The 26,364-nt window shown below is 34.6% G+C and overlaps 1 protein-coding gene across 2 annotated transcripts in view; it reads right to left on the bottom strand.

Annotated features, from left to right (window-relative positions):
* The window catches only part of Tbck (TBC1 domain containing kinase), a 122,581-nt gene that overhangs the window by 20,536 nt on the left and 75,681 nt on the right, over window positions 1–26,364 (bottom strand). For both annotated transcript variants that reach the window (XM_042701620.1, XM_042701619.1), the window contains exon 24: window positions 15,428–15,600. In XM_042701620.1, the coding sequence (XP_042557554.1) occupies window positions 15,428–15,600 (173 nt within the window). The remainder of the gene's footprint in view (window positions 1–15,427; window positions 15,601–26,364) is intronic.

Genomic DNA, 26,364 nt, shown 5'->3' with positions numbered 1-26,364 from the left:
AGTAAAAGGAGTATTTACTGTGAATCATTAGTGTTCTACACGTATCATCTCATTTCCCTTAGCTCTATGACTTACATAATATTCATCTTTTAAGGGTAAGGAAACGTGCACACAAAAAAAATCAAGTGACACGCTCAGGTTTACACAGCCTGTGTGTCAGTGCTAGGATTCAAATGTCTTGAAGTATACGTGCTCTTAATTACTATACCAAACTGTTGTAAAACCAACAATGTTTCTGTACATCAAAAACAATCAACTAGAAAATATAATGAACTGAGATATCTTTAAGAGTACTACAATTATGCAACCAAACTTCAAAATGCCACACAAGAACTTAAAGGCATACATAAATACAAAGAATAGTTCATATTGGAAAATCCTCTTCAAATTTCCCTACTACTCAATATAAACAATAAAAACACCAAAATTATCTCACTATATAGATTAAGAAAAAGGGGAAATTTCATAGTTTATACAGAAATAGAGTATCAAATATACAATACACTTTTACATAAATTATAGTGCATGTATTAACTCATTCACTCCTTTCTATAATTCTTTGAAGTTATTACTATTATATGGAAAAGGACACAGAAGTAACAATGTATTATGTGGCATCTAGTTTACCATAAATGGATATTTTGTGTTTAGTTTACCCAAAGGTGGGAGGGAGGGGCCTTATTGCTAACCTATCAATTTGAGAAGTTGAATATAAAGTCAAATCTGTCAAGACCTTGGCTTGGTTGTCCTTTGCTAAGTGCAGTTTTCCTTAATCTCTGCAGAAATGCTAAACAGTCATCTATAAATCACAGAGATGTTTTGGAATAACAAGTTTAGAAGGACTTCTAAATTATTCATTTTGGGTTTAGGGCAATGAGGAAACAACCTCTGGCAGTAATTCGCTAGCAGATGTGAAAGTGCTGCAGATGAACACTGCTTTCCCTTTCTCATTACGGACCTTTTTTGCGTAGATTCTCTGTTAGCATCTGTACAATTTAGGGTAATTAATTAGTTAAGTTTTTAATGAATTAGAAAGTAAACAAAGTGGACTCATATCACATTGTTTTGCCTAGTATATGAGCTGCCTCACTAGGATATTTATACTTGAAAATCATTCGACTCACTGACTCCTATACATAACAACGGTGCCTGTGGTTTCCAGGTTTGTGCCAGAAACCATTTCCTTAAAATGCCATGGGATGTCAGTAACACATGAAATGACATCCCTGAACTTTTAGGCTGCATAAGAAAGATTCCTGTGCAAGACTCCAGATATTCATTAGCTAGGTAGAATTATGCCTCTGTGACCATCACTCTTCATGAAGAAAATGTATTCTATAGACTTACTGATGGAAAAACAAGGCTCTGGGACTGGTGTCAAATCCACAGTGAAATTAAATCAGGCTGCAAAGGGATAAAAACTGTCACTATTGTAATCTTCCAAGCAACTGCCATGTGAATATGCTAATAATCTGTCAAAGCACAGCCAAGCTGCCGGTGGAGAGACCCTCCATGGTCTCACATCAGCTCAGCTGCCAGTTCAGGCCAGTCTGAAGTGGGACGCACTACCCTATACTGTGACAATGATTATTTTAAGCATAGATGATTAACTCCAATTTTCTTCTCTTTTTCTATCAAGAACTTCATCTTAATCCCATCATCAAAATTTCCAAAAATCTCTTCCTTTCCATGTCTGTATTCCCCCCACCAATCATTCATCAATACAATATATAAAAGAAATCTTGAAGTGTAATTTTTGAGGCTCTGGTCCTCTGTCCTATGCGTCTTTCACTTGCTGCATTTACAGGACACGGCCTGTGCACAGCAATATCAGAAGAGTGCCCTTTGCTAATCTGAGGATTGAGAATGAGGAGATTCAGGAAGCTCTAAGGCTTAGAAGAAGAAAACATCTTTCTATTCCACTACAATTTAGTTTTTCCCAAGGTAATGCCACGAAAAATGGACTAAATAAAATATAAAGGCGTAGCAAGAAAAATAGTAAGTACATTTCCTAAACTTCAGATTACTACAATGAAGGAACAATTAGATTTTTAAAAATGAGAAATATATGATAGGTCACTGAAAAAAAGCAATGCTAAACATGTATCATGAATTGACAATTTCTTGACCTGGAAAAAAAAAGTATTATCTGTAATTTATTTTGCTACATTTATTTATATGTGTCTTATTCCACAAAAGATTTGAGACAGCTTTTAGTTTACTTTGAATCTAATATATGTTTTTTTAATCTCTTCCTGATACATTATTTCCATCTGCCAAAACAGTTTTCTGGTATGCTAAATTAAATTATACCCAAAATTTGGAACTGATGTACTGTGGCAAAGGAAGTTTACATAAAATGATAAAAATCTTGGAACTCTAGACTCAAGGAGCTCTGCTTTAAATAACGGATGGATTCAGAAAATGAACAGCACAGTTGTAACTGGGGTATAGCAAGGGGAGTTCTGTTGATTATCTTCCCTTTTGCCTTAAATACCCTAATCAAGGTACTTGGGATACATGCTGTCCAGGCAACTATGGAAAAAAAATCAGGTGCTCAATTAATGTATGTTTTATGCATTTAACAAACTCAAAATTGACTTTATGATAGGGAAAAGGAAAAAAAAAAACCTTAAAATAACTCAATTGGCCCTTCCTTAATCTGTACCCCCAGAAGCAAGATAAAACTTTTTCTTTCTTCTCAAAGTAAAATTGTTTATATTTTTATGTTTAAGGAAAGACAAGTAGAAAAAGTCTCCATGAAATCAACTCAACACAGAAAAAGGCATGTGACAAAAATCAACACTCGTCTTAATAAAGACACTCAACAAACAAGAGTGAAGCTACAATAAAAGCCATATAGGAAAACCCACAGCAAACACACTTCATAGTAGAAAACAGAAAGCTTTTACTAAAGATCAAGAACAAGGTAAGGATGTTACTTATTTCCAAGCTAGCATGTAAGTTCTATCCAGAGAAATTAGGCACGAAAAGAAATAAAGTGTAAATTGGAAAAGATTTTATTTTTGCAGTATTCATGCTCTACTGGTGGTGGGAGACTGGTGCTTTACTGCTGAGCCATACTTCTAGCCCAGTAATATCTTAGATTCCACAAAAACTATCAGAATGAACAAACTATCTGATACCAAAAGGAAGAAAAATAATTTACACTTTGATATACTACCAGTGAATCACCTGAAAAGGAAATTAGGATTAACCTAGAAATGCTGAAAAAGTTAGAAATGAGAGCATAACCAATGTTTATTGATTAGAAGAAAATATTAAGATGTCCCATACTGCAAAATTAATCTACAGATTCAGTGCAATCCATATCAAAATCCCAGTGGTCCTTCCCCCCAAGAATAGACAGGCCTTTCTAAAAGTCATGAAATCTCAAGGGGACTCAAGAGTCAATTTTTTTTTTTGTGGTCGGTCATGAGGCTTGAACTCTGGGCTTGGGTGCTGACCCTGCACTCTTTAGCTCAAGGTGAACGCTCTACCGCTTGAGCCACAGCACCACTTCCGGTTTTCTAGTGGTTAATTGGAGATAAGAGTCTCACAGACTTTGCTGCCCGGGCTGGCTTTGAACCATGATCCTCAGATCTCAGCCTCCTGAGTAGCTAGGATTACAGGCATGAGCCACCGGCACCCGGCTTCAAGAGTCAATTTTTTGTTGTTGTTTTCTGGTCCTTGGGGCTTTAATGCAGGGCCTGGGTGCTGTCTCTGAGTGACTTTTGCTCAAGGCACTCTGTCACTTGAGCCACAGCTCCACTTCTCTCTTTTTGGTAGTTTTCTAGAGATAAGAATCTCATGAGCTTTCCAGCCCAGTATGGTTTTGAACCATGATCCTCAGCTCTCAGCATTCTGAGTAGCTAGGATTACAGATGTGAGTCACCAGTGCCCAGCAAACCAATCTTGATGAAAATAATGAAATGAAGGGCTCACTTCCTGACTTCAAAATTTGTTTCAAAGCTATAGTAAAGCTGTGGTGCTGGCATGCATACAGACAGATACACAGACCTGTGGAGGAGAATAGTGAACCAGATATATGCTTTTTGAACTCAGGGGAAATGAAAGGACAGTGTTTTCAACAAATGATGATGGAAAAACTGAGATAAGCACCTGAAAACAAAGTCTGACTCTAAAATATCATGTACAAAAGTTAATTCAAAATGAGTCACACACTTAAACGTAAAGCGTAAAACTAGAAAACTGTTCCAGGAAAACATAGAATAAAAGCTTCATTCATAGCAGTGGATTTAACATTGATTTCTTATGATATTAGAGGCCAATGTCACACTAGAAAAAATAAATTGGCTATATGTCAACACTAGAAAAAATAAATTGGATATATGTCAAACTTAAAAACGTGGTCTCAAAGATAAATCTGTCTATCCATGTTCAGAGCAGTATTTACAAATAGCTAAAGTGAAAGCAATCCAAGGGTCCATTAATGATAAATAGATAAACAACACATAGTATACCTGGCAGAATACTACTCAGCTGTATGTACAAAAACTGATAAATACTGTAAGATTATACCTCAGGTAAAAACAGTGACACTGAGTTATAGATATCAGCAAGAGAAAGAACGACAGACAACTAGTACACCAGATACCACGGAATAATGATAACAGAAAAAGAGTATCACTTGACTCTTTTCAAGGTATAAAAGATCACGTGAGATAAAAACAGAAGAGTCTTTTGTGACTTTAGAATTACTTCAAGGAAAAAGAGAAAGTGTAAAGCACATAGGAACACACAGAATATTAGTAATGTAAACTAAAAGGTTTTACAGGACTTCTCCATACTCTGTCTTTAGGCTTAAATTTAATTGAGACCACAGTGATGTTTCTGCAATCACTTACTCTTTTTTAAGTCAAAGAATTGAAACTTTGCCTAGGAATTTTAATGCAGCCTTCAGGTATGACAAGCTTACTGAATAACTGATACAGTGATGGCAAATGGATGAAAATATGACAGAATATTGTACTGTAAACGAAGGCAAGTTGCATGTAAAAGCAACCAGCTATATTATTAAATATTAAAGAATAACAAATAGTAGAGAATGTCAGAAATACCTTAGTCCGTCATCCTTCACTTCCTTCATCCAATGTTAATAGACAGAGCTTTACCATACAATTTTTAACATAGCCAGCTACAAAGTGAGTTGCAGGTAGACTACTTGGTGTCAGCTTCTTTAATGTCAAAACAAGTTGTCACTGGCTCTAACCAATGGGGTGATGTGCTTTCTTTGCCTAACAAATAAAAACCTGACTGAGTTTGGAGACAGAAATATTCCTTTTATGAGGCTCAGTTCTGCAAACGTATGATTATTCATAGCAAAATCCCATGAGCTTCTTTGAACTCTCTAAGTACTTAAGATTCACAAAGTCACAAGCTATGAGTTATCATAAAAACTCAGGTCCCAAATGGCTAGCACACTAGAGCATTAGTAGAACTCCACAGAACTGTGAGCCCTTTCATTAGTTGTAGGAATGAATGTGGCCTATTCTTTACCAAAGTATATTATAGCAAGTGTCAGAAAGAATAAAAAAGTTAATTGAAAATGACAAATGATTTCTATTCTCATGCATTTTTCTTAGGGTTGCTTTGTGATGGTTTGTGGATTGTTTGGAAAAGCAATTCTTTCTCTGCTACTTATGTAGGTCCAGTCTATCCTTCAAAGGTTAGTTCAAATAAAATAACTCCATAAGTCTAATTGATAGATAAATATCCATTATTTGCAAGGCACTGTGAAATCAGAAGGGAAACATCTACTTTGCTTGTATTCCACAGGTTCTGATGGAATCATTAATTTCTAGCTATTCTAAATTTTCATTTAGACTGTCTTTATCAAGTTAGGGTTCTTTCCATTTTTTACTCGATCTCTTTGCAATTTTTAATTTCTGTAAGATTAAGAGAACTATAAGATAATTTCTATAAGATTAAGTGTGAACTCAAGGGTTCACACTTACTGGGCTGGTGCTTTGCCACTTGAACCACACTTCTAAACCTGATTTTTTAAAAAATTATATATATATATTTATTGTGAAAATAGCATACAGAGGGGTTACAATTACATGAGCAAGGTAATGAGTACATTTCTTATCAAGCATTGTTGCCTCCTCCTTTGTTTCCCCTTCCCATCTCCCTCCCCCCCACACCTGATTTTTTTCTGATTATTTTGGAGATGGAGTCTACTAAACTTTCCTGCCCAGGCTGGCCTACAGTTCCTCAGATCTCAGCCTCCTGAGTAGCTAGGATTACAGGCAAGAGGACCTGGCTCCTGACTGGTTGTATTATTTTCCATTTTGACTCAATAACCACTCCCAAAATGTCTGCATCAGGAACTGTGTGAAAAGGGCACCTTTTAGCCAATTACTGCTTTTCAGACAGCCCAGGCCTTATGCTGAAACCACATACTTAGAAAGTTAACTGTTACGACAATTTTTGGTTGCTGGGGACTCAGCAGCAAACACTGTCCTCTAATCTCTAATGATACTCCTGGGATGCTGCAATTTTTATTATTTTGGTTTACATGAAGCCTGAGTCCAGTGAACAGTAGTTACACACCTATCCTGTGTATTCTGTGAATACTAGAACTCTTAAATTTGTAGACTGAATAGTTTTTGTAGAAGATACAGTAAGTATTACATTTTATAAGGCAAAACAGATCCCCAATTATTTACAAATAAAATTCTGGATCGAAAATTGTTGCTACTTTTTAGCACTTACTGAAGTGTACTCATCTCAAATGTAGTCTGGCTGAAGGAGGATCCATGACAGTACATCACTCACTTCCTTCTCCATAAATAAGAACCAAAGTAAGACATGTTCAATTGTATTTTTAGTCAGGTGATTGTAGGAAAAGACTGGAAATCTGAAATAAAGAAACTGAAACCATATACTCTACAAAGACTTGGGACAACAACAGACCAAGAAATCAGCTCCACACCCAGTTAGGAGGCTGTCTCCCCTCTGTAGGCAAAAGGTAAGAGACAGTTCTGGCAAACCCTACTGGTCACAGCAAACATAGCTAGAGGAAAGTTTCACAGTCCACAAAGGCTTGCAGCCCACCCAGATAACCCAAAATTTACACAGTAGCCTTGCTTTGGAAAAGGATCTCACAACAATAAGTGTGATATAATCAGATGGTTGTAGATGCCTGTGTAGTGCCACTAGCCACTATCTTGATTGATGTTTTTGATACTATGGCTCTGTAGTAGAATTTGAAGTCAGAGATTGTGATACCTTCAATTTTGTTCTTTTTGCCTAGAATAATTTTGGCTATTTGAGGACTTTTGTGCATCTATATGAATTTCGCTACAGAATGTCATTGGAATTTTGGTGGAATTGCAGTGATTGTTTATTGTTAATAGTAATATGGACACTTTCACATTAACAGTCCAGGAGTTCTTTTTTTCTAGTATCTTCTTTCGTTCTAGGGTGTATAACAGCTTTTGTTGTAGAGATCTTTCTCTCCCTTGGTTAGATTTATTACTAAGATATTGTACTGTTTTCTTGATTTATTTCTCAGCATGTTTGTTATTATATAAATAAGCTAATGCATTTTGTATTGACTTTATATTTTGCTGCTTTTTTTAAAGAATGCAGAAAGCCACAAGAACTAAGTTTTTACAAAGGCAAGCCTCTAGTAATAACAGCAGACCTCCCTGCAGAAATCCTAATGGACAGGAGAACATACATGCATTTTAAGCTATAAACAAAATGCCAAGACTACTATAGCTATCAAAGATAAATTTTAAGCTAAGTAATAGTAATTCTAGCTACTAAGGAGACTGAGATCTGAAGCCAGCCTGGCCAGAAAAGTTCACTAGACTCTACCTCCAAATAACCAGCAACAAAGCCAGGCTGGAGCATGGCTAAGTGGTAGAGCTCCAGCCAAGCAAGGCAGTGCAAGGTTTCTTCAAGTCCCAGTACTGGCATGCAAGTAAACAAACATTTTAAAACTGAAGAAGAGATGAAGATAAGCATAAACCAAAGCAATCTGTGACTACCAAGCCAGCATTGCAGAAGATACTTAAAGGAATTCTATATACAGAAGTGGAAGAAGGACATACACAAGAACAAGTACTTGGAGAAAATAAATCTCATTTCAAGAACAGATAAATAAATAAAAACTAGGAAATAATGAACCTCCAAGTAAGGAAAAGTAGCTATATTCATACCTGACAAAGTAGACTTTAAGCCAATATTAGTCAAAGGATAACAAAGATCAATAATGATAAAGGGAAGAACATTATCAAGAAGATCTGTGACTATGAACATACACACACACACACACATATATGCATGGATGTTGATACACCTTATTTCTAAAAAATACTACTGGAAGTAAAAAGTATACAAAGATAGAAGAATCACTTCAGTCACCACTGTTATTCTATCTCTGTTAGATCAAAAAGTAACCATAGCTCCATAGTTAAACTATACCATGGAGCAAATATACTTAACAGGCATTTGTAGTAGTATTTTACCTAGCTGCTCAATACAAATTTCTTTTGTCCATGGAACTTTTTCCAAATTAGATCACATTTGAGATCATAAAGCAAGTCTTAACAAATATGAAAAAAAGTAATTTAAAAAAGCTTATCAGATCATAATTGAATAAAATTAAAAGCAGCAGTAAAAGAGGCTATACAAACACATGGAGACTGAACAATCCACTTTTGAATGCTCAGTTGTTCTTGGTGAAATTAGGAAATTAAAAAATTCCACAGATCAAATAAAAACACAACTTACCTGAACCTTGGGATATACTAAAAGTAGCTCTAAAAGGAAAGTTAAGTTATAAATGCCTCTATTAAAAATCTGAAATCCAAACTGGTGGTTACAGGGGATAAATCAAAGGAGGGGAAAAGCAACATAAGAAAAAAATAATTTCCTTTGGTTTATCCCATTGTCACTGTTTTTGATTTTGGTACCCTGTGTCTTGTATATACATTTATCTGATTTGGGGAAGGAGAGGGGAATAACAAAATGGTGAGAAAAGGACAGAGGGTGAACCAATGCAATAGCGATATTCACAAGACACTATGTTGGAAATGAACTTTACAACTTGTGGGAGGGAACATGGGAGGGAAAAAAAGGGAGGAGGTAACAATGTTTGACAAGAAATGTACTTATTACCTTATTTATGTAACTGTAACCCCTCTGTACAACCTTTACCATACCATAAATTAAATTAAAAAAAGTCTGAGAGATCTCAATGATCTCTCAGATGATGTATTCTCAAGGTTTTAGAAAAGCAAAAATAAACTAAGCCAAAAATGAGTAGGTGGAAAGGAAGACGAACAAATAAAACTAAAGATTACACCAGAAAGATCTGAAGGCGCTGGTGGTTCATACCGGTAATTCTAGCTACTCAGGAGGCCAACATCTGAGGATCTTTGTTCAGCCTGGGCAATAAAGTCCATGAGTCTCTTATCTCCAATTAACCATCAAAAGCCAGAACACAACAAGCTCAGGGACAGCACCCAGTTCTAGACACAGAACTACCCTCCCTGTTAAAAAAAAAAAAAGTCATAGAAATGATAAAAACTTTCAGCAAAGGACAGAAAACATGCAAAATTACACATGTCTCGTGAAGAGAGTAGATGATGGTAGTAAAGAAGAGATACAAAGGAGTTTCTAAGTCCTCTCTCCCTCTCAATACTCTTAAGCACACAATGTTTAGTTCTCCTGCTGGCCTGTGAATGTGTATAATAACAAAAACAGATCACATAGTATCTTTCTTGTCTTTCAGTGAAATCATTAATACACAAGTATTTTTAAAGCAATGTAGTGCTGCTTTTAATTGTTGAGAGACTAAACTTGGTAGACTAGAACTGTTAGACTTTCAGAAACTTCCAACCTAAAGCATAAAAATGTAAAGATTTTATACTAAAATTCATATTTCACACACAGGTAGGTCATTCACTATGAACTGAAGATAATCCAGTGAATATTGTTTTCTTAATGACAGCAGTATAAGCAACAAATAACATTTTTTGAATAAAATTTTATTAAAAAAATCTGTTAGTAAGTGTAATTACTATGTAATTTTTGCTTATTCACAAATTTCATACAATTGTAGCAGTCATAAATATGGTGATAAAATTTAGTGAAGAAATAGATTAAGGAACTCTAACAAATGACAATCTATTTTGGTTATAAAATCATTTTATCTTTACCTGTAAGTTTCTCCAATTAACAAGCTATGAACAAGAATCCTCAAGCAGATTTTTAGCTATTTAAGGAAAAACTAGATGTTGTAAAGGACTTGGCAGCAGATGAGAGAATTATTTTGGCAATTCTTTAGTTTTGAAAATTAAAATAATATGAAAACTAAGAAATAAAGGTCAAGTGAAATTTTAAACTAAAATTACTAAGGGAAAACTGCCAAAAAGATTCCTTGTTTGGAAAGCCAGCTTCCATCCCTTACTCCTGTTACTGCTTTTGTCATTTATAAATAAACGTAGTTTGCAAGCTATATAGTTATAGTAGCTAAGGAAAGCAGACTACCAGAGCATCTTTTCATTCAGATAAATTATTTAGATACTCAAGCTCTATATAAATTTCTTGGGTGGTTTATAAAGTTGTAACCTTTAACTATTAAACATGTAACAATACTATTTTTAAATGGTTATGTATCAGAGTGTGAATCAGGTACCTTAAATATATCATTCTTAAGCCCAAAAGATATAGCTAAACAAGAAAGATTATGAGAATCATTCAAGATTATACAACAAAAGAAAGGTTTTAATTTGCAACCAAGTCTTACCTAACAGAAAAGATTAGGTGCAATAGTCTGTTTTGGGGAATAAATCTTATTGCTGCAGGCATAAGGTCAAACTGATCTTGCTTTTCATAGCTGTTTTCAAACTTTGATTGTACTAGTATCAACTGAAACTATGTCCAGTTTATAAAACCAGTTTTAATCTGTTAAAGATATATTGCTATACTGTATATATATATATATATATATATATACGAATATATATATGAACCTGCTACACTATGTATATATATATATATGAATATATATGAACCTGAACTATAAATACACTTTTGTAGGGCATGCATATATTATTTTTTCTACTTACTTTTATGCTAAGGTCAATTTTGACCTTTAAATAAACATAAGGATTTCAAAAGGGACAAAATTTCAGGTAAAAAATATTTTGTATAGAGTTCAGTGAACATGAAAAATTAAGAAAAACAGGTATTTAAAAATAATTTTTGAGAAATGAACTATACAAATTAAATGGGAATACAGTCTATAGGACATAAACATGAAAACAGGAAGCTTCAGTAGTCCATCTTCCTGATAAAAGACAAAGTGGCAGGAAGGTTTTATAGACAGGCTTTTCTCAACTCATAAGAAACAAGTAATTCCTTTTATAGAAACTGACTAGACAGCAGACAAAGAACTACAATCTTAACATTATAGCTTGACAAGGGCAGAGAAGAAACGAAGACTAGATGCTTATCTCACCTTTGACCATAGATTCATAAATTAAAAATAAAATGCTAGCAAATCAGCATCTTAAATTTTTTTTTGGCAGTGACCCATAGTTTATTTCAGGAATATAAGAACCAGTAAATGTAAGAAATTTTAATAATGTAATATACTACCACATTAAAGGAGGAAAAATTATTCAACCAAAGATAAGCATTGGATAAAATTCAGTGCTCACTAGCTCTTAGCAATATGGAAAAAGATTGAAATTCATTTTCTCAGAAAGGAGTGTTTAGCACAGAACTAAAAAAAGCAAATTCTGCAAATTTCAACATACAAGATCAACATAAAAATATATGCAGCATTGCTATTGCCAGTGGCTTGTGCAGAGGCTGAGATCCTGGTGTGAAGCTAGCCTAGGCAGCAAAGTCCATGAGATTTTAGTTCCAAATAACCCCTAAAATGCCAGAAGTGGAGCTGTGGCTCCAGGGGTAGTCAGTACTCAGGCCTTGAGTTCAGTAGTACGCGCGCACGTGTGCATACACACATAGCAGCAATAATATCAATATATATTAATAGTGAAGTATTTTAAAAAAAGAAACCTTTAAGAAAGCTATGCATTTCCATGAGCTACAAAAAGACTACGGGAGAAATATAGAGAGACGAAAGGTTTCTACGATGAAAACTGTATGACACTGATAAAAACAGTTCAGAGGACATAGAAAAATGCATCCTCATTCATGGATTGGAAGAACTGACATCGTTAAAACAGCCACACCATTCAAAAAAACCAATCTAGGGCTGGGAAGGTGGCTCAGTGGTAGAGTGCTTGCCTTGCATGCTTGAGGCTGTGGCCCAAGTGGTAGGGTGCTAGCCTTGAGCTGAAGATATGAGGGCCAACACTCAAGCCCAGAGTTCAGGCCCCATGACCACCACCACCACCAAAAAAAAAAAAAAAACCCAAAAAACACAAAAACCAATCTAAAGAGACAGTATAATGCTCATTAAGATACAAGTAAAAATTCAATAGAACTAGAAAAAGATATTTACAGATTTCTATCAAATCACAACAATCCCAAAGCCAAAACCAACTAGAGTAAAAAGAACAAGCAGGACACATTACAATAACCTGATTTCAATGCCTGTGCTATAAAGCTAGAGTGATTAAAGCAATACAATAATGACATAAAACAGTCTCATATACCAGTGGAATAGAGTAAGAGACCAAAAGGTCTTTGACAAGGTGCTAACAACACAGTGGACAAAGGACAGACTTTTCAGTAAATGTTTCAGAGAAAGTTGGACTAATGTCTATGCAAAAGTCAACTCAAGCCAAACACAGGTGACTCACACCTCCTACTCAGGAGGCTGTCTGAGGACTGTGGTTTGAAGTCAGCCCGGGCAAGAAGTCCACAAAAATCTCATCTCCAATTAACTACCAAAAAACCCAGAAATGGAGCAGTAGTTCAAGTGGTAGAACACTAGCTCTAAGCAAAAAGAAAACAAAAACCTCAGGGAGTGTGCCCAGGTGTGTGCACACATGCGTGCACACACACACACACACACACACACACACACATGAATAAAGAAGAAAAAAAGTCAACTCAAAGTGGACAACAGACTTAAATGAGACTGAAAATATAAGAGGAGAACACTTTAGGACATTAAAATAGGCAAAGGTTTTCATAAGATAAAAAACAAGAGCACAAACAGACAAATGGGATTAGAACAAACTCAAATGCTTTTGTGTAGTAATGGAAATAACAGAGTGAAGAGAATCTAAAAATGAGAAATATATTTGCAAATCACATTTCTGATAAGGGACTAATATCCAGAACATATAGGGAATGCACATGGCTCATTAGCAAAAACTCCCCACCACCATCAATTATATAAATACACCAAAATAGTTATTCCTCAAAAGAATACAAATGGCCAACTGGAAAAAAAAACATTAAAAATGCTCAACTTCACTAATTATTACGCAAATACAAATCAAGATCAGGACAGAATATTTCCTCACTGCAGCGAGAATGACTTTATCAAAAAGGCAAACGATAAGTGACAGTGAGGATGGAGGGAAATGGAAACCTTACCCACTGCTGTTGGGAAGGTTTGTAAATATAGTCATTGTGAAATACAGAATGGATACTCTTCAAGAAGTTAAATTGAGTGAAAATATGATTCCAGTGCTGGGAATATATCCAAAGGAAATGAAATCAGTACACTGAAGAGATACATTCGTGGGTATGTTAACTGAAGCAGTATTCACTCTAACCACAAAATGGAAATAACCTAAAGACATATCAGCTGATGTATATACATATAATGTCTTCATACACAACTGAAGGATAATTAGCCATTAAAAAAAGAAATTCTATCATTTGTGATAGCATGGATGAAACCACAGATAAAGTGAAACAAGTCAGGTAAAGAGAGACAAATACTGCATGATTTTGCTTGTATTTGGAAAAGAGTTGATCTTACAAATGTTAATATTACAGTAATGGGGTTAAAGTACAGGCAAAAAAATTGATTCAGAGGAATACATTTAAGTTATAGTTAGAAGAAATTCTGGTCTTGCAAGGCACAGCAAAGGAAGTACAGATAATGATATGTAGTATACATTTTGAAAATGCTAGTTGCAAGAAGTTCAGATGTTTTCACAACATCTGAGGAGATGAATATATCTACCTGACTTGAACATTATGCAAGGTATACATGTGTCAAAAGATGACATGGTACCTCATAATTATGCATAACTTTATGATTAGTTAAAAACAAAATAAACTTTTTATTGAAATTAGAAGTGTTTATATTCAATGAAGAAAAAAGCAAATCTACCTATTGCCAATGATTTTATTTGCTTTATTGTTGAAGCCTGTCCAAAATATATGGCAAAAATAATCAGAAATATAACTGGAAAATTATATATTTATAGGTCATTAAGTAAATAGCCAAGAGATTCTATAAGATAGTAAAATGAGAAGTAAATCACTATGAAAATACTAGAAACTTAAGCAATACAATCTATGGAATCTATTATTTAACATGTTAAATATAATTTGAAAATGTTTCATTATTAGATTATTATCATCATTAGATTACATTTAACAAGTTTATCCTGTTAAAAATTATCAATCCCCCAAATGATTTGCACTTATTAACTAAAATTCAATTTTAATGGAAAGAATTAAGTACATGGCAGTAACTAGAACATTTACAACATAAGAATTATTATAACTTAAGGTAACATTGACCATATTTCTAAATTGGCTTTAATAACATGGATTATGTTAAAGAAGCTGATGGCACAGCCTTCTGAATTGTCATTTCCTTCCTTCCCCCTCCCTCCCTCATTCCCTCCTTCCCTCCCTCCCTTCCTTACTTCCTACCTCTCCCTTCCTTCCTCCCTCCCTTTTTGTTTTTGTCAGTTGTGGGGTTGAATCTGGGCCTGGGTGCTGTCCCTCAGCTCTTCAGCTCAGAGTTAGCGCCCTACCACTTGAGCCACAGCGCCACTTATGGATTTTTTCTGCTTATGTGGTGCTGAGGAATCGAACCCAGGACCTCATGCATGTGAGGAAAGCACTCTACCACGGAGCCAACTTCCCAGCCCTGAATTGTCATTTCTTTTGTAAATGAGTAAATAATTTCCTATTAATGACTCTCAGTCTTTCTGGTTTTTATATTCTTCCTTTGTATAATCTTTTGTTCTAAAACAATGTATAGATGTTATGCATTCATAGAAAACAAAACTTGTTACATGGAGGAGTAAGTTATAGTACTCTTCCCAGTTGCAATGTCCAAATGGACACAGAAGTACATTTAGGAATATTCATATTGTGGAAAAGAGCTACATTAAGAGTACACAAATGACAATATACTAAAAGCAATACTTATACTAGGATTTACTAATTTTAGCATCCAACTTAGAGTTTACAATCTGTATCTGCAAATACATACCAGATCTGTCTTTGGAGGGTCTGCACATTCAGCAGAGAAGTAAGGTGCTGAACTTCTGACCCCACTGTCAGAATTTGCCTTTGGAGGCTGAGCATGCTGTCGATAAGTTGCACTTTTAGGAGTCCAACAAAACAAGTTGACTGATTCTCGAACACAACGTTCAATGTCAATTTCTACAAAGATAATGAGAAAAAAAGAGCAAATTATAAGGGTTGGATCGCTTTGCTGATACAAAAAGACAAAACCATATGTAAATAATTCTATAAAATATATGTTTAAGATTAGAAAAAAATGCCAATAAAAATAATGTGGCATTTAATCAGAGGACTAGTGACTAAAATGTTGGGTTGTCTGGGATTATAATATGGGCTATATATGCTGTGTATACACTTTTATCTATGTTTCACTTGACATTAAATATGATTATTACAGTATATCAAGAAATAAATAATCACATATTCTTATGTAAAACTCTATTCTGTTCACTATGATAATGTTGTCACCTTAGCAGAATAAAATAGAGGAGAGGGGGGTAGCTGAGTTTGGAATAGGTAGACAAAAGATTTACTGCAACTTTTAGTAAAGTGTACTATAGGTGGCATTCATTTTAATTTCCTTTTCCTTTTTGTCCAGACAGGATCTCTCTATGTAGCTCAGGGTGTCCTTGAATTCATGATCCTTGTGCTTCAGCCTTCTGAGTGTGCTCCATTCATTTCCAACTTCATTGCCATTTATTAAATAAGACATAATCACAGGACACTGTCAAAAACTCTGAAACCGATTTTTTTTTTTGGGGGGGGGGGGTCTAGTCGTGGGGCCTGAACTCTGGGCCTGGGCGCTGTCCCTCAGCTCTTCAGCTCAAGGCTAGTGCTCTACCACTTGAGCCACAGTGCCACTTCTGGCTTTTGTCTTTCTGCTTATGTGGTGCTGAGGAATCGAACCCAGGGCCTTAGGTATGCAAGGCAAGCGCTCTACCACTGAGCCACCTTCCCAGTCCCTGAAACTGTTTTTTTTTCCCAAAATCTTTCCCAAGTATTTTGTCAAATCTAACACAGTGTACGAGTCATGCATTTAGATTTATTTGCTATTACAAGGTTACAAAGTGGAGAAAGTTTGGAGAATAGAAAGAGAAAATGACACTTGCATTTACTATGTGATAGATACTGTATATTTTCTTTAGTCCATTTAGTTCTTACAATGGTATTTGAAGGCAGGTATTATAATCCCAATCCCCTGCCATTTCTGTTGAAGAGGAAAAATGTAAAATATAAGCTCTGTGACTTAAGTTAACTGTGTAGTTATAGATAACATGTCTTAAGTTATTAAAGTATAAAGTATTTATTTCCCAAATCATTTACATTTGAAAAAAGACCAACAGGTCTGGAAAGTTTGGCCCTCAAGCATTCCTTTATCTGCTTTGAGTGAGTTACTTCAAGGTTACTTAATATCCTGAGATTAAATATAATTACAGTAGGTATTTATGGTATAGATTCTGAAAATCTTCCAAAAAATCTGAGTAACTCACAATCCATATTTAAGAATTGTTCCTACTGAGTATCATCCTCAATCTATGTACTATAAGTAAGGATAAAAAAATATTGCTAGCTAAAGAGAATGCATTTGGAAACATTGGAAATCTCTCAAGATTTTGTATGATTATTTTTCATTGCTTAGAACACAGCATTTTTTTTTTTTTTTTTTTTTTTTTTTAAATTTTATTTTATTTTATTTGAGAACATACTGTACAGAGGGGTTACAATTACATGGGCAGGATAATGCATACATTTCTTACCAAGCATTGCATCCTCCTCCTTTGTTTACCCTTCACCTCCCTTCCCAGCCTCCCCCCTCCCTCCCATCCAATCATACCCCCCCTCCCCCCCCCCACCGACATTGTAAAGCTGGTTTTGACATGACATTTTGTACTTCTCATTGTTGCAACAGGTCCACCTGAATCCTTAAACGACTTGTTTGTCCCCGTCTCCTCCACATGTTATACTGACATCAAATATAGTGAAAGCAGGGGTTACACTGTGGGGGAGGGACATACAAAGCAACGAAGAAATAATCTTATAAATGCATTAGAAACACATGCATGAAAGAAACAAAAACATTAAAATACATATTTGAGGTTTTGTTTTCCTAACATCACATATCTGACTTTTTCTGCTTGACTCATACCTATACTAGATATTGCAAATAAGGGAAACCATGGGACCTATGTTTCTTTGGGCCTGGCTTACTTCACTTAATATAATTTTTTCCAAGCCTTTCCATTTCCTAACAAATGGGGAAATGTCATTCTTTCTGATGGAGGCATAGAATTCCATTGTGTATATATACCACATCTTCTTGATCCATTCATCTACTGAGGGGCATCTGGGTTGGTAGAACACAGCATTTTTCAAGAGCCCAATTCTACTTCTACAGCGTAGCTATCATTATTTTTCTAAAATTAATATAAAATGCTGTATTTTTATTCCACTTAAATTGAATACAGAATGCTCAAATTTCTCGGCATGCTATCCATAAGTCACTGGTCTGACTATTTCACCAACGTTTACCACCATCACCATAACCCGCAGGACTAGATACTATTAACTTTTATCTTTCCTGCTAAGTCACTTCATTAGCATTCTACTTACATCGAAATGGTATGCAACTTCATACTTCTGTGTTACACTTATGCTATTTCTAAACTTCCAATATTTTCATCTCATTAGATGCAAGGCTATACTAATCTTATTTATCTTAAGGGAAAAGTGAGTGAATCCGCCTTGGAAAGGGTGATGAGGAATTTTGAGTATTCTCTAGTTTTTAGGAAAAAATTACAGGATTTTATGTGAATTTTAGAAAAAACTATATGAAACACCATCTTAGTAATGTCCAAGGGAAAATGAAGGCATGTATACTGGGCTTCTGCTTTCATTCATCTAGCCTTTCAAATCCAGTATGTGTGAGTGTAATTATTGGCCCATTTCACTGTGCATCTATCATCCCTGCTGCTTAATGTCTCCAATGAAGTGAGACATAAATAAGAGATGCAATAAACATTATTGACATACGGTACTTAAACTGCTTTCTGGTCTTACCATAACTGTCAGCTACCAGTGGAGAAGGTAATGTAGTACAAAGGGGCTGATGTTGAGAGTGGCATATGGCACATTTTAGAAAAAAGAACAGTGCAATAGCTTGGAGGATACAGCACAGGAAAGCTGCAGCTCCTTTCCTGTTGTACATAATGAGGAACCAGAAACAAAGGAGGAGTCTTTGATTTCTTTTCCTTTTCCTTTTTGTTTTGTGGGAGCTAGAAGCTTGTGTCAAAATCAATTTTCATATAATTGGTAAGAATTAAAATGTTTTTACATTTGTTTGTCACGTATTTAAATGTGGTTGAGTTAACTAGTTTCTGCTCTGCTGAAGATCACACAGGCAGTAGAAAGATCTTCCATTTTCATGCTAAATGTAAAGGTACAGGATCAGGTAGAGAGAAATGAAATGTGAACCATGAGTACTATTATTTTTATATAACATATATGGAACAATACATGATAAATGCATGAAACACAGTATGTTTGGTTCTTAATATTCTTGCAATATTATTAGCAGTGTATGTGGGAACTTTTAAGGATAGTTTCTGATTACAAAGGTTTTCATGGTATACCTCAAAAGTGAGTGGTATTTTGTGTATTTTAAACCTATGTCACATACAAACAACAGCAAAACAAATTCCATCACTGGACTCTTGAAATCACATGTTTAATAACATATAAACTTAATTTTTTTTTGCACTTTTCATAAATATTCATGAAAAGGAAACGCTTGTCAGTCATATAACAGGCAGTGGATATTCTTGACCATGTGAGACCAGGGCTAAGACACACAAACAACTCCAGTCTACACGTAAGGTAAGCAGAAAATTCTGCTCAACCCTGACTAAGACCCTGGAGTCATAATGTGATCTGAAAATCTTCCTTGGCTGTGCTACTGGCTTTGTGTTTTTCAAGATCACTATTTCAGCTTAGAAGTGATATACTGTAACATCTGTTTTCAATTGCAAATTTTCCATAAAATAACACAGCAATATGCTTTCCCCATGCTCTCAAAACTGACATCACTTAATGATATTTTGACAGTCATTTTCATGGAATTTTATATCAGTGACCACATAAACAATGAAAATAAAAAGAAGTGAAGCACTTTCTCCTTAATCAGCTTTAAAATAGAAAGAATTTAGAAGAACATCTAGATCCTAATTTAATATGTATTTTTTATGGGTGAGTGTAGGAGAGGAGGACCATAATTAAATTCCTCATATTTAATTCCTATTATGGCTATTCTGCTGCAATTCTAAGAAGAAAAACTTAGAATTGGTTTCTTGGCTTCAGGTAAAATGGTTTATCAAGTTTCTAACAACTTTACTAAACAATTACGTGTTACAACTTGATTTACTTCATCACTAAGCCAGTTCTCTACCCTATAAGAAACAAAAATTATGGATTACCACAAGGAACACTTAGGTTAATAATGTTTGGATTTGCTGATGATGAAACTCTTTTAAAGGAATGTACAGACATGACTACTTCAAAATATCAAGGTAGCATTTGTATTTTGGTATTGAAGCTATTTTCAGTATTTTTCATTTTGCAAAGGCACTGAAAAGAATGTGTCACCACAAACACTTTACAACTATCTCCCTATAACCTACCTATAATCTCACATAATCTTTTTCTAATTTTACCTCTAGTCTCTTTTCTAGCTGCTTCACATTTTGTTCCAAGTGCTCAAGCCACAATGAGTCATCAGTTGAGTTAACTTGTTGGGGCCTTTCAGCATTTTAATCATTTGCCTAGAAAATTCTCCTCTCTCTACACTGCCAATGTCATGTAAACAATATTGCCTCGACCACTACTTACTTAGGGAAGGATCCCTAACTCCTCTTATTTAAAACTAGTTACTATGGTAGTACTCATCACCATAACTAAATAATAAAGAGGTCATGCATTTATAGCCAGTTGGTTATAATCAGTTATATTTGACTCAAATCTTACAGTTAAAAAATTGAGTCACTGTTTACAAATATGATATTATATACACAAATATTATAGCAACCCTATTTTATTTGTAGTTATCCCCAAATTAAATTAAGAACCTGGTCATTCAAAATCCAGATCATTTCTCACTGGTATGGTTAAAAATAAACCCTCTATAAAGTATTTCAGAAATTTGAGATATACCTATGATATACATTTTTACTTGGCAAAACCTCTAACACATCAATACTTCCTTTTTGCTTTATTAAGGTAATGCTGAATGCTAGAAAGGTTGTAGCAGTGATTGTCCACTCAATTGATGGTTATATTCACCCTTAATAGCACTGATATTAAACTTTTCAATGGTTAGGCATTCATGAATACACTTCTGCCTCAAATCAATAAATGAAAATTTGCTAAAACTTCATAATTGCTTTGTCTTAGCAAAGGAATACTTTACTCTGAAAAAATGTACAACCTTATGTGTGTAGAGAACAAATATACTCTTTAAATCTTTATTACTTAGGGTTACACAGCTGAAGGTTTAGAAGTCACTAAATTCTTATTCCTTTTATCCAAATACGTAACTAAAAAAAATCAGTGTAAACATGTTAAGAAATTTTAAATGTGCACATACTTCTTACAAAATGCAAATAGCATATCTATACACACTTTGTATGGAGCTGCAGATAGAACTCAGAGCCTTGCATCTGCTAGTCAAGTCCTCTACCACTGATCTACATCCCTAGCCCTTCATGTATACTCGTCCATATTATAATCTCAAGTTTTTGCCTACTATAAAATTTGAGTTTATTTGATATTTGTAACCATTGACATTATTTAGGTCAGGAATGAGATGACAACAGTAAAAGGGAAAAATACAAAATAGGTAAGTTAGGAGACCATGAAAACATGTAGAAAATGTGATTTCTGACACCTCACCTCTGCTTTCACTTCAGTACTCTAGGTGTTAGGGGCAGGGATGATGATTCTGGATAGAAGAATTAGAAGATAAAATTTCTATATACAATATGCTATGAAACAAATTATTTACTGGGAAACAGTTTTCTGTATGAGAAATCAAGTACACAGTTAGATTAGAATAGTTGACCTGCAATTAAAGCAATTTAATTCCTATTTGAATGGAGTGCTATGAACAAAACAAGTGCTTATAAAATGTAACCAGTACTATGATATAGTAAACTGAAAGGATAAAATTGCTAGATTTTCATTTTAAGGTAGATAGCATCTATTGAGTGCTTCTTATTATATGCTATGAATAGTGCTGTTCACTATGCCCAGCTTTTTCTATCAAGATGGCACCTTTTTGTTTTAATTAGACTGAACTATGATTTTCCTAATCACCAACACCTGAGTAGCTAGGATTAGAGACATGTACCAGGAGCACATTTTTAATTGCTCAAAGTTTACTGTTTCTAACATACATGACAACTGCCCACCCAGCATTATGTATTTTTAAAATCTAGTGTTGGGGCTGGGAATTTGGCTTAGTGGTAGAGCACTTGCCTCACATGCATGAGGCCCTGGTTCGATTTCTCAGCACCACATAAGCAGAAAAAAGCCAGAAGTGGTTCTGTGGCTCAAGTCGTTGGGTACTAGCATTGAGCTGAGGGACAGTGCCCAGGCCCAGTCCACACGACTGGGAAAAAAAATAAATCTAGTGTTGGCATGTATGAGTGAGTTATTTTGTGCTTCCTGCCAATCGCACATTCCTGTTTCGATAGTTACAGATGGTATAAACCATATGCCTGTATTCAGACTATCGCTCAGAAACATCTAAAAATCAAATGTTTACAATTTGCTAAGTTAGGAGGCTAAATAAAGTGTCACTGTGGTGTTGGCATATCATTATATGCTATGCGAGGAAATACACCACAAGTTTTATGTTAATACAGAGAAGTTTTCCACTACTGTCTGATAATTTTGAGACTAGTTTTCTACCTCTGAGAATATTTATTTGCTTATGTTTACATTGCCTTATAGTTTGCTATATTGTTTTTTCCTAAATGGTAATTTTTAACATTTATAGTCAAGATTGAAATGTTTAGCGAAACAAATGCAAAGTAATTTAGTAGTGAGTTTCAAATAAATAATTAGTTTTATATTAAAATTATTTATTATATGTAATTCAAACTGAATGGGGCACCCTAACTTATAATATGACTTATTCTATAACCACATGCTATATTAAGCAAATCTTAAGTCGTATGAATGTAAAGATTTTATACATGGCTAGACTAGAAAACAGCTTAATATTGTTCACTAATGTAAGAAATGAAAATGGGTAAGGTCTTGGTTTGCCAACAATACGTTATAAGTCCATGAGAAGTCACAACCAAGACGATTCACTGCTCTTTTCCTCTTCCATGCCCAAATGATTACCCAGAAATCTACATAATTTCATAACTGGAATTGAGTTTCTTCCTCATTTTTACTAACTGTCCAATCCTATCTTGGGTATGAACAGGAAAATAATGATACATGGCATTATGGTGTTTGCATGTTTTATCACTTTGTTGTATATCTCAATTTGTATATATTGGCTTTGTTTTAGCCTCAAAATATTTTAAAATATTTTTTAAAAACTTTTGAATTACTAATTACACACTTACAATGTGGTACATAATTGCTAAAAAAGTGATGCCTTTACAAAATATGCTTTGCTACATTAAATATAGCAAAATTACAGCAATTGTCTTAAGTTGATAGAAATAAATTTCTCCTATCTATCCATCCAAAATGTGTAATACTTTTGAGATTAGTGAAAATAATTAGAGATTATTTTGTTCTTCATTATGTTGACAATTAAATTCTACTGTATGGAAGTATGAATGAAATAAAATATGTTTTAAGTTTTGGTTAAAACTTTTCCTTTAAATAAGGCTTCACTAATTAAACTAACATTCCACAACTATGATTTTTCAACGTAATTTCTTCTGGAAAAAAGGATTCGGAATTTTTTATTTGCCCAAATTCCATTTGGTATACTCAGTATTTCCTTCTAGAATACTTTAGGTATATATATATATTTCTTAATTTAAATGTTAAAATCACATTTTTAATCTCAGAATACCTTAAGGATTCTTTCAAACTCATTTCTCAACTTCTTTCTGTAGGTTCTCTTAGAAACACTCTCCTGAACCTACAACCACATTTGAAGGCATTCAGGAATGCAGATAGGCATTTTAAGAATTTGTTTCAATCACAAAAAAATGACATTACTATGTCAATATCAACTATATAAATGAAATACAACAACAAAACATTTAAACACATCAGCTAATAGAAATCCCCTCTAAATTTATTACTTTTTATATTATCCTCATATTCAACACTATTTGGATATTCTTAAATTTTTCTTAAGAGAAATCAGACAAATGGAGATGATAGCAGATAATTACCAGAGAGGTAGAACAGAATGAACACTGGCAAATGAAGATTCCCATAATTGGGCTGAAGATGTAACTTTGATGCTTCTCCTATTACTAACATGGCCAAAATCTAGTATGGAATAGTGCTATGAAAAGTGCAATATTCCTTCCACAATACTCTGCAACTATTTTTAGGTTGCATGCCAAATGTACCGATCTCATAGTTATTTCCTCTAGTACTAACACAGCACACATACCAATTCATGTCAAGAACTTTTAGCAACAATTTCTAGCACCACTTGTACCTGATTGGAATGCAAAATCACACTCTATCATCCACTGCAAAGCAAGAGACGTTGAGACCAATTCTTGGCCAAAAGAATTACAGTAAAACTTTCTACTAAGTTTTTAATCTCAAAGAAGAAATCAAAGTAAAGGAATAGAGAAAGAAGAAAAAAATTCTGTTGATTGTGTATTTAAAATACTAAGTGCTACCTGTAGTTTAAAGTTTAAAACTACCTGTAGTTTTAAGTGCTACCTGTAGTTTAAAAGTATTTTATGTATCTTTAATGCTTATCATAACACTAGAATACATATTCATTCCAATTTGCTGAAACTTCCATAATACACAGGAATATGTTTCCAGTGTGATTACATTTTTCAAAGTTCACATGGCCAGTATGTGTCACTGCTGGGAGTAAACGTGGATTATCTCAATTCAACATTTAGACTATGTTTGGTCAGTAATAGTACCAAACTAAATATTTCCCAGATTGCACAGGTAGTGAACAAAAGAACCATTAACTGTCTTGAATTCACAACTATGTTGACTCCCAAGCATGTACTCTTTCTCTACTAAATTATGCTGGCTCTAAGTAAGGAAAAGGTATTCTCAGTTATAATATACACTTGACATGGAAGTATTACTTGAATTCTAATGTAATTCCTCATTAGCATTCACTGACAAGGAAATCTATAAGATAACTACTTCAGGAATTTATATTAAAAACACCATATGGGAATGACTGTTGCATTTATATAACAGGAAAGCATGTTATGAAACAACGGGAAAAATGAAGTACAAAGTAATAATTACTAAGTAACAACTGCTCATTTCTAGGTGCTGCTTTCTCTAGATATACTGACAACACAATGATGAGGCAATAGAGGTTATATCACTTAGTTTACACAGAAGTGGAAGAGGTGGGATTTGAACCTGGTGACCTGGTTGTACATTCCATACTCTCAAAGAGGATATTGAGCCTCTTTCTGTAGAAAACGTTAAGAATGATGCCTATTTTGTTGTTAAGTCCAATAACTTGGTAATTTCCTATTATATTTCTCTCAAAAGATGGTCTGAACAGTGAATCTATCAATCAGCTTCAGCAAAGACTATAATTACTTTTTTTTTCTTGTTAAACTCAGTGGGATTTCATTAACATATTTACTGAGTTCACATCAATGCTTACTCCTGTTTTTTATTTTAAAAATATGTATCAAGTTAGAAATGAACTGGGCACTGGTGGCTCTGGTGGCCTGTTATCCTAGCTACTCAGGAGTCTGAGATCTGAAGATCGCAGTTCCAAGCCAGCCAGGGCAGGAAATTCTGTGAGATTCTTATTTCCAATATACTACTCAGAAAAACCCGAAGTGGCACTTAGCTCAAATGACAGAGCATTAATCTTAAGCACCAAAGCTCAAGGACAGTGCCCAGGCCCCAAGTTCAAGCCCCAGGACTGGAAATACAAACAAAAAACGAACTTTCTTTTTCAACAGTAGTCTATGCTTATATAATCCAATGTCTTGAGTATATTAGTGTGCTTGTGATAATTGGGATATTTATTTATTTATTTATTTTATTATTTTTTTTTTTTGTCGGTCGTGGGGCTTGAACTCTGGGCCTGGGCGTTGTCCCTCAGCTCTTCAGCTCAAGGCGAGCGCTCTACCACTTGAGCTACAGCGCCACTTCTGGTTTTCTGGTGGTTTATTGGAGATAGGAGTCTCACAGTCTCTCCTGCCCTGGCTGGCTTTGAACCACGATCCTCAGATCTCAGCCTCCTGAGTAGCTAGGATTACAGGTGTGAGCGATATTTATTTATTTATTTATGGATGCATACATGCTGGTACTAGGGCTTAACTTTAGGGCCTCATGTTCTCATTTGCCATTTTTGCTTCCTGCTGGAACTCTTAAGCCACACTTCCACTTTTGGCTTTTGCTGGTTAATTTTGAGATTAGTCACAAGATTTGGTATTCCTGGGATAACTCTGAACTGTGATCTCAAATCTAAGCCTCTGAGTAGGATTATAAGTTAGCTAAGGTAATAAGGGTAAACCACTGGCACTTAACTATGAAGGTTCACTTTTTATGACTCCTCTGAGCACTTTCAAAGTCCTTCAAACAGAGCTGGGGGACTCAGGATGACAGGAATAAAGTATCTTTTTAAACCTACTTAAGATATCCTAAACAAGTACACTCCATAAACACACATACACACATACAAACCCAAGAAGA

The sequence above is a fragment of the Dipodomys spectabilis genome, unplaced genomic scaffold (assembly GCF_019054845.1).
Source record: "Dipodomys spectabilis isolate Male_0828 unplaced genomic scaffold, ASM1905484v1 ptg000297l, whole genome shotgun sequence".
NCBI classification, from domain to species: domain Eukaryota; kingdom Metazoa; phylum Chordata; class Mammalia; order Rodentia; family Heteromyidae; genus Dipodomys; species Dipodomys spectabilis.
The sequence above is the reverse complement of the archived record's forward strand: the minus strand, read 5'-3'. Positions and strand labels throughout refer to the sequence as shown.